The following is a 9,868-nucleotide window of genomic DNA, read 5'->3' as shown; positions in this document are numbered from 1 at the left end:
GTTAGGAACTCTTATTACTGGGAATAATTCATTACCGTGATGAGATTATCACATATTTGGTAATCAAAGATGGACACCAAATTTGGTAGTAATAGGGTTACTAACTTTTTTATTAATGTTCTTAGATTGGTAATGTGATATTACCAATCCAGAGTATCACCCGTGCAATGCCAAATGTGACAATATTTTTCAAATTACCACGTAACACATGGTAATTTTACCAATCTTGATGGTAATACATTGTTACTATCAAGATTACTAACAAACTTGGTTATCCTATTATCACCAAAATAGTTGGTTTTGTTGGATTACCAAGTCAGTAGTAATATGAGAATTTTTTTAGACAAATACGTCTTTTTTTTTAAAAAAAAATTTAAAGACCACATACTTTACTTATTGGATTAAAAAAAAAAAAATTTAGATGACATTATTTTGGGAATATCTTCAACTTCAAAAATTAATTTTTGAATTATAATTAACTATTTTTCATGTAAAATTTTATTTTGTTTTAAATTTAGATTTGTTCAAAATTTTAAATTCAAGGGTATTTTTGGAAAATACATAAAAATTAATTTTTTATGTTATAATTTATTTTACTTTAAATTTAAATTTACTTAAAATTATATATATAAGGGTATTTTGGAAAATTTAAAACATCACTAAGTTGTGACATAGGTTTTCAACCAAATATGGTCATCACAAATTACCGTAACGTTCAGTGGACATATAGTATTCCCGACTTCTGTATCACGGTAATTTCATTACCGTGGTAATATATTATTAATGTCAATCAAACAACCCTAAATACTTCAATGTAAGTTTATGCATAGCCAAAATTATTTTATATATCAAAATTAGCTATAATTATATGATGAATTAATACCTTGATTTTTAACTTATATAATAAAAATTAAGTCAATGACTTCTTGATATATTTGCACTGAGTAACTTATGTAGGGTGTGTGCCCTTATCGAGGTAAGGGTATAGATGAGTGGAGATATTAAACTCTTTGTATAGTTTATAAAAATAAAAAGATTAAATAAAAATTATTAATATGTCGGTTACTCAAAAAATTGGGTCCACTTTTCAATAGCCAACTCCAAAAGCTGATAATAAATACTTCACATGTTTGGGTTAGGACCATTTTTGGCATTTCCTTCTTTTTCATTTTTATAAGCAAAAACTAAGTGTTTTTATTTTGTTGATATTTTAAAAAAATTTATAATTATTTGAGAGGAAAAGAATATGATTGATGACGTATTTTTAAATTAAAAAAATGTAATATCATAAGGGTTGAGATATAGTAAAATACTGTTTATTGATCCATTGTAGTTTTTTTATCGGTTTTCCATAGCATATTTTTCATTATTGTTTTTATAATTGACTTGTGCACTTGGATGGATTCTATTTTTATTTAAAAATTAAAATTTTGAAAACATCACTCATTAGATTGTTATTTTGCTTTGATTTTTTTTTTGTAAAATAAAATTATTGTAATAGTCATAAAATATTTTTGGTAGGGTAAATATGTAAGTTTGACACTTAAGTAACAAAAAAATAATTTACTTTGTTACGTAGAAAACATTTGTGGTAATTAATATGCTTTAACTAATTAATTACATTCTCCCCATTGCTAAATTCATGAAGATGATTATTAACATATTAATTTAATTTAAGACTTGAAATAATTTTTTCGTCTAAAAAATTATCCATAGTTTATTATTTTGGCATCAAATATGATTTTTATTTTTCCTTGTAAGTTTTCTTTCCTTATTAATTATTATATTTTTTCTGCATGTTTCATGATATAAAAAATTTATGTGATTATGATGTAGCAGACTTGACAAAACAAAAAGACTAAAAGTTTTGCTTTATTTTCTTCAATTTTGGTATTGCAATAAAAAAAAAGTATTATAATGATAGAAGTTGATATATGATAACGTATTTTTTTTTTTAAAGTGGATATATCACACACTTATTAAATATTGAAATTGACATAAACATGATAGTATATAAGTACATTTGTGAAAATACAAATTAATATATCAAAAATATACCGTATGACTGTGAGACTAATAAAATCAAGCCGAAAGATGTGTCATCTTATAAAAGTGATGGTCCCTAAAATAATGCTTTTATGTTATAAGAATTTTTTGGATTTTTGTGTTCATTTATAAAAGTGGATAATTATGCTATAATTTTTAAAAATAATCTAGTCATCAATTACCAAAATGAAGTGCTTTAGGTATTTAATAAAATAATAATAAAGGGGGAAAATAATAGTTTTGAAAAAAGAAATGGATATAGACGCTCTAGTTTCAGTAATAAAAGGTGCAAGAATACCTAGGATTATTGAACGATGAACTCTTGTCGTAGAGAACTAATGAAGAAATATTTAATAAATTCTATTTTTTTTTCCTTTGAAAGAAATATGAACAAGCAATAAATAAAATTTAATCAATTTTAATAATAAAAAAATTAATTGCTAAAGGAGTTATATTTCAACTAAATATTAAATGCAATAACAAATATAAAAGGATGTAATTCAACTTAAAAAATCGCTTAATCAATCTCTATACAGAAAGAAGTTGAACATTGTTTTAAAAAAAAACAAAAATAGAGGTAAAATGACATATTTTATGAAAAAAGCATAATTGTTAAAAAAATTGATAATTCGACATAATTGATAAATTTATATATATATATATATATGGTCTCCTAATAGTTTGTGAGTTAGCCAAACTCCTCAAGCAAAACATGTTGGAGTTATTCTATTCATTTTTTAAAATTATTAATTAAATGTACTATTTATACATTAATTTTTAAAAATTTATACTAGCTAATAAATACTTTTTATTAATTAAAATAAAAATCAAATTTGAAATATTTGATTTTGTCAAGTTTAATTAAGTCAAATTATGATGAGTCATGCAAAATTTTAATGGAAAATCAAATTTCAAAAAAAAAAAAAAAATGTTAAACTCACATTGCAACTCACTAATTAATATCAAGTTAAGAGTGCTTATAATATTTATTTCAATTAACATAAAGGAGATGGCAGCACATTCAAATTTAATCAACTCGCTGTGCCGTAGCATAATACTGTAGAATCTCAATCACACATGTTTTTCATAGTTTTGGGTGAAATTTTCGTATTATTATCCAGATTCCTTTAAATTATTATAATAATTTCTCTTTAACTCCATCATTTCTTGATTCGATTTCTCTAAATTGATTCTTGGTAATATATATATATATAACACAAAAAATTTATGTCGCTCGATGATCTTATTTACTCTATCACATAATACTGAAAGCTTATTTTAATATTAAAATTAAAGAGGATACTACAAAATACTTGCAATATACAGTCTTTTATGAAAGTATTTTCTATTAAGCTTGAGTAACAATATGGTAATTAAACATAAGTGGTCAATGATAAATTTTTTAATATACTAAACTTTATCAAAGTGATCACTACCGCACTCACAAATTTTGTTTGTTATTAGATAACCCATATTATATATTTATATATATACTGGATATAAATTGAACTCCGCATCTATAAACTATATATGGGACATTGATCATAATAATTACCACAATTATCATTGTTTGTAGTTAAAATAATAATAAAAAAAAAATTTATTCGGGCCAAGTGCCAGACGTATTTAACCAAAACATTATACATTTTTTTTAATTGCTCATTACCCCCCAAGTTCAATGTCAAATTAAATTATAGAAAGAATCTTATAACATAGCATCACTTTGTAGAAAAGAAAGTAATTAACAAACATTTATACAAAATAAGTAAATAAATATCAACAAAATTTTAATTGAGAATGTTATATCTTCTTCAAATGTTTAAAATCACAAATCCATCCAATTTTTTAAAATCATCAACCACAAACATACAATTGATTTTGTACTTGTGATCTATCATCCTCTGTTAAATTCATGCATGTGTTTTTTGTTTGGAAAACATTTAAATAACATCTCCAAATATACACATTTGATTTACAAGGGAGAATTGACAATACATAGGTTTCTAATTGAAAAATAAGTACTGAAAAATGAAGTAAAGGAAAAGGTAAAACAAGTTACAAACCATTTCCTCCATATATTTACACAAAATTTAAAAATATTTTAAAATCAAATATTAACAAGCGAAATACTTTTAATTACCTCTCGAACAACTTAAAAAATGCTTTTCTTATTGACATGAAAAAAACTATCTTGCATTTTATATAATAATAATGAATTAACTAGTACCATCAAAGTCCTTTAAAATTACATTTATTTGCATCACCACTTTGTGCTAATATCCACGCAAGAACTAAGCAAGTGGTCATGGTACACGTGAAAGATCTTTCACGTGTGCATGGATGCATGCATGCGTGCCATGCCTACGTGTACACCATTGTACATAAACAACAACTAATGAAGCCATTGGCTTCCATATGTATTTGTGTGTGCATATATATATATATATATACATATAATATATTTATGTATGTACAAAGATAGATTTGGTTAAAGCAAGACCATTTATTGTCACATTAATTCCCTTCTTGACTTGGAGCAACAAAAGCATCTTGGGTGCATTGCCCATTTTTCCATCATTAGTTAATTGTTAAATTAATAACACTCTAATAAAATTGTGATAGTAATTAACTTCTATTTTAAAATTTGCATTTTGAGTGTGATTATTTGTGTAAAAAATAATTAACTAAAATAGTCCTTTGATGCCGAATGATAACCGTTGCAAAAAGTTAATTGGGAAGATAATATGAACCCGACAAGTAACATTAATTACAAAAGACTAATTATTTGGTAATGTCATGTTAAGTGAGAGAAACATGACTTTAATAACTTAGATGTATATGTATGTATAGCTACATCTTGAAAACACAAAACCATTGAGATTCAATGGTAGAAAACCATTTTGTGTCCTTTAAGAGGTCATTATGATGATTGCGGACTGAGATTGAGTATATATCAAGTGAATTTTGTCCTTTTCATTTAGAAGTAATATTTATATATGAAACATATAAATTAAGATCATAATATATAATACGAACCAAAAAAATAACAACTTAAATACTTGATGTTACACCACATAGATCTAAATAAACACATGAGACGGTTTTTTTTTTTCATAAAGTGAACAAGTTATGTTAAAGGCGAGTATAAGCAAAGAATTAATATCTCAACTCATTGGTGCTTTCACCATATATGAGCTAAGATTCAAACCAGTCTCCTTGCTAAAGACACGAACACTCTACACAATAAACCCAATGTTAATAGATCAAAAGGTTATTACGTAATATTATCCCAAATTTAAGTTAAATATGAAAAAAAAAATTTGGTAAAATAGAATAAAATAGTGTCATTAAAAAGTTTGGGGAAGATTAAGTGACTAGGAAGTGGGTTTGTTTTTACTTTTAGAAGGAGGTTTGCTGAATCATGTGAACATCAAAGGGAAAAGGGAGAGAGAGAACATTGCTGACTTTGTAAAGGAAGTTAAGGGGAGGGAAAGGAGTCAGCCAGGTAGATGATAGGTGAAAAGAGAAGCTCAAGCTCCTTCAAGTCTTCTTGTATATAAACACTCACATGTTTCTTAGACACTTGTAAGGGTTATAACAAAAGCAAAACTTAAAGATAAATAAGAAGAAGAAGAAGAAGGAGAAGCTGAGGCTCAACACAATCATGGGAAGACCACCTTGTTGTGATAAGGTTGGGATCAAGAAAGGTCCTTGGACTCCAGAGGAAGACATCATCTTAGTGTCCTACATCCAAGATCATGGCCCTGGGAATTGGAGATCAGTCCCTATAAACACTGGTATATGACTTCTTCATGTGTGTATATATATATATATATTAGAGTCTTAAAACAATGAGAGATTAATTTATTGATATTGAGTACTTTGTTTTCAAGGCTTGATGAGATGCAGCAAGAGTTGCAGATTGAGATGGACTAACTATCTCAGGCCCGGAATCAAGCGAGGAAACTTCACTCCACATGAAGAAGGAATGATCATCCATCTCCAATCTTTACTTGGAAATCGGTAATTATATATCTTTGATTCTTTTTCATCTTCCGTTATGTTTATCGGTTTTTTTAGTGCCATTATTTAAGATATATATATATATATATATATACATGTATGTGCAAAGGTGGGCAGCCATAGCTTCATACCTGCCACAAAGAACAGACAATGATATCAAGAACTACTGGAACACTCACCTGAAAAAGAAGCTCAAGAAGTATCATCAAACAACTGAAAACTTCGGCAACTGTCATGATCTCATGACTACCAGTAATTCATCTATTTTTCCTACTTATTCTCAAACTTCATCTACTTATGCCTCTAGCACTGAGAACATATCAAGGCTTCTTGAAGGGTGGATGAGAACATCATCATCATCATCATCCCCTAAACATATTGCTGCAGCGACCATGGACCAAAACAACATGATAAACAGTGGTTCGTATGTTCCTGCTTCGCATGGAGTGTTTGAATCGATGCTTTCGTTTGATAACTTGAGCAGCATTGCATGGGAGAAATCATCTGCAGAATCAGCAATCTTCAATGGTGATTCTGAAGGGAAAGAGAGAGTTGAGAGCCATAACAACCCTCCTCTATCAATGCTAGAGAAATGGCTCCTCGATGAGGCCACAGGACAGGCAGAGGAGGACCTAATGGAGCTCTCCGGTGGTGATCAGTGCTCCGATTCAGTGATCTTTTAACTCTTTTATATGATCTTATGCTTTATCTGCAGCTGTTCTTGAGATCAAAAGAGCTCCAGTTGTAATGGCTGTTTTGTTTGCCATATTAGGCTTATTAATTACTGTTTCTGTAACTTTGAAAGGAAGACCGGGGATAGAAATCATGAAAACAAGGTAAGGTTATGTAGTTAATTATATATGTATGAACTATATAAATAAAAATGGAATCATGCATGCTCTAATGCTTTCTCTTCTGTTGGTCATGTATTTCTAACAAGTATGTTTAATTAGCCCTTTGTTCCGTGCTTTTTTTCTTAAGTTCTCAGTTGGTATAACTACTTAACATGATTGACTGAAATAATGTATAGCATGTATCAAGAGAGCGTATTAATTAGAGTAATAAATGACTGATTGAGCTGATCTAATAACATATATGTGAACCATTTGGATATATGCTCTTTGAAGGAGAATGAGAGGTGCATGAATGATTATGAGTTGGTGGGTTATGTTGTTTTGCAAGTTTGGGTTAATTATAATTCGAGAGGAAAGAAGGGAATATTACTAAAAATGGAATAGGGTGTCCATCATGCTATTTATGTTGTTATGTATGGAAAGAATGGTTTATTTTTCTCTTCTAAGATTATCTCTCTGGGCCGACCTCATGTGATTATTTTTAATCTCTTGGATGCCATGCAAAAATAATAAAATAAATTTTTGGATGAGAAATGTATGTGAGCTATATCATTTTTATGTTTTGATTGTTAGTATTATTCATATGGTTTTCATTATATGTGGGGGCACAAATAAATGTCTTCCATTTATTTATTGATCTATATATATATATATTGGTATACAAAAATTTTGATGTTTTCTTCCTATGTTTATTAAATTTGATAACCTTTAAAGCCACCCAACTTGTTTAATTATCTTTACCACTCTATATAAAAATATGCCCATCAACTCATTGATAATATATCCATATGATGGTTATATATTAGGGTTTTCTTAATGAAGGCAAGAGAACAAAGAAAATGATGATATGAATGATGATCTAGCAATACAAAATAATACCAAGAGTAATGGACACTAACCCCACACATTTCATTTATTGGCCATTATTTATGGCTGTTTATCTTAGGTAAAGCATGTGGGGTACCTTATTACAAGTTAGGGTTACTTCTTCTCATAATAGCATACAAATGGAAGGGAAATAGTATTAATTCTCATTTCGGTTTCTTTTTCCATTGTTTCCTTGTTTATGTTGACGGTGAACCCACCATGAAGAAAAGTGAACATAAAAATAAAAAGTACAAATAATGAAGCTTTTCAATTACATTATTTAGAGCTATATATTGGTGTATGGTTTTTATTTATTTATTTATTTGGTAGAAATAAATAAAATTCATTTATCATTAAAAAAATAATAATGGTAAGAATGAAAAGTTCAAGCGCTCAAAGAAGAGAAACATGAATAGCAATGACTTAATCAAAGAAACATGCATAACCTAGCAATATATGTAAACCTTTTTTATTTGATGCTCATATATATGATTTCTGAATATTAATACAATTCTAATTTCATTTTAATCAATTCAAGGCGCCTAATGTGAAGATAAAAATTAGTTTGTTAGTTTCTTCCCAACATTCCAAAAATATTGGTTGGAAGCTATGGATTTTGGGCTCAAAAGTTTTAAGGTTATTGATGTTGTTTATTTATTTATTCATTTTTTAAGTAAAAATCATCCTTTTATTTTTTCTCCATTTTCTATTATTATTATTTTATTTTTTTTTTGACAATTTGTTACTTTTTTAGTTACCACCATAAATTATCTGTTTCTATAAAACAAAATACACATTTTAAATATTTAAATACAAAGGTAGGCATGTGTTATATTGTCTCCATATTAACAATGCACACTAAACTTTGTTCTAATTTATTAAGATATTAAAATATGCTTATTTTCTTAAATCCTTCAAAACAATAAAATTTCATATTTACAAATGGAAACATCTCTTCGGCTCTTATTCATTTGTTCTTTTATTATTTCCGATTGTAACATTCGGACTTCAGTTACAATAACATCAAAATTTGGTACAAAACAAATCCTTCAAAGTTTTAAAATTTTTCTAACATTAATTAATTAGAGTACTCTAGGTGTACCCAATTATTTTTGAAATATCCTCTATGTTGCCATGTTATATAAATTTTGAAATGATAAACAAATAAGAGTTTATATATATATATCCCATATTTTTAGGAAACATCCGTAGATTTTGAATCTACGGAAGTCCCCAGGGCCATATCACTATCCAACATGCCCTCCCTCCTTGTCGCCCTCTCTCTCGATTCTCCAACTCCACTCAATCTCTCTCCTGTGTTTTTGTTTATATGAACATCAGTAGATGATGTAACATAATATATATAATGTAAGACCACATGTTTGTAAACTATTCAACGATTAAATGCAAACCATATATATCCAAAACATGTGGCTATGCTACTTAAAATCAATTTTTTTAAAAAAATGGGTAAACTGCATTTAAATTAAAAAAAGGAATACAAAGAATAACACACAAAGGTACACTGGGGGAAAGAGTAGTCCATTAGCTATGGAACAAGGGAGTAGGAGAACAGTACTAAAGCAACACAAAATGAAGATATGTAGCCGCCTTAACTATGATCAACAGCTTCTATCCCTAGGTGGAACCGCCTCTAACTCAAACTAGGCTAGCTAGATACCTGTGAGTTCCAGCACTTTCAAGGATCTTGAGTGTCACCCTGATAGAACACCAAAAAGTTTAAAGTTTGCTTCAGTATATCAGCTAATTAACTCTTCCATCTTGGTTCTTTTGGACTTGAGAACTACCATCTTATAAAAAATAAAGGCCATGTGAAGATCAATTCCAAATGAACTCAGGAGATTAGGTATACTAACGCAAGACGAAAAATCAGCCCAATATTCAGTTGGAAGTGAGCTTTGGATCCCACTATTGCAAGTCAGTCGGGCGCAATTAATCCACAATTCATTGGGCTCGAACTCAAGTGCCAGTTTTAAATTGGACTCAAACTCAACTGCCAATTTTTAATTTGACTCAATCCTAGTTGTCTTCAGTTGGATTGGCCCTACCTAGTTAAA

General features: G+C 28.5%; 1 protein-coding gene across 1 annotated transcript; it reads left to right on the top strand.

Moving 5' to 3' along the window:
• The first annotated feature begins 5,568 nt into the window (after positions 1-5,568).
• On the top strand, positions 5,569-6,985 carry LOC120269200 (transcription factor MYB60-like). The gene is made up of 3 exons (XM_039276539.1): positions 5,569-5,843; positions 5,940-6,069; positions 6,179-6,985. Exons 1-3 carry the CDS (start codon positions 5,711-5,713, stop codon positions 6,750-6,752), a joined length of 837 nt encoding a protein of 278 aa, XP_039132473.1. The 5' UTR covers positions 5,569-5,710; the 3' UTR covers positions 6,753-6,985.
• The last annotated feature ends 2,883 nt before the right edge of the window (positions 6,986-9,868 follow it).

The sequence above is a fragment of the Dioscorea cayenensis genome, chromosome 9 (assembly GCF_009730915.1).
Source record: "Dioscorea cayenensis subsp. rotundata cultivar TDr96_F1 chromosome 9, TDr96_F1_v2_PseudoChromosome.rev07_lg8_w22 25.fasta, whole genome shotgun sequence".
NCBI classification, from domain to species: Eukaryota; Viridiplantae; Streptophyta; class Magnoliopsida; order Dioscoreales; family Dioscoreaceae; genus Dioscorea; species Dioscorea cayenensis.
This window is presented reverse-complemented; position numbering and strand designations above follow the sequence as displayed.

Bases quoted from the DNA above. Each gene is read 5' to 3' on its own strand.
- LOC120269200 (XM_039276539.1), top strand. From the start codon at position 5,711: ATGGGAAGACCACCTTGTTGTGATAAGGTTGGGATCAAGAAAGGTCCT. The intron at 5,844-5,939 runs GTATATGACTTC...TTTGTTTTCAAG, and splicing joins ATCAGTCCCTATAAACACTG to GCTTGATGAGATGCAGCAAG. The intron at 6,070-6,178 runs GTAATTATATAT...GTATGTGCAAAG, and splicing joins CAATCTTTACTTGGAAATCG to GTGGGCAGCCATAGCTTCAT.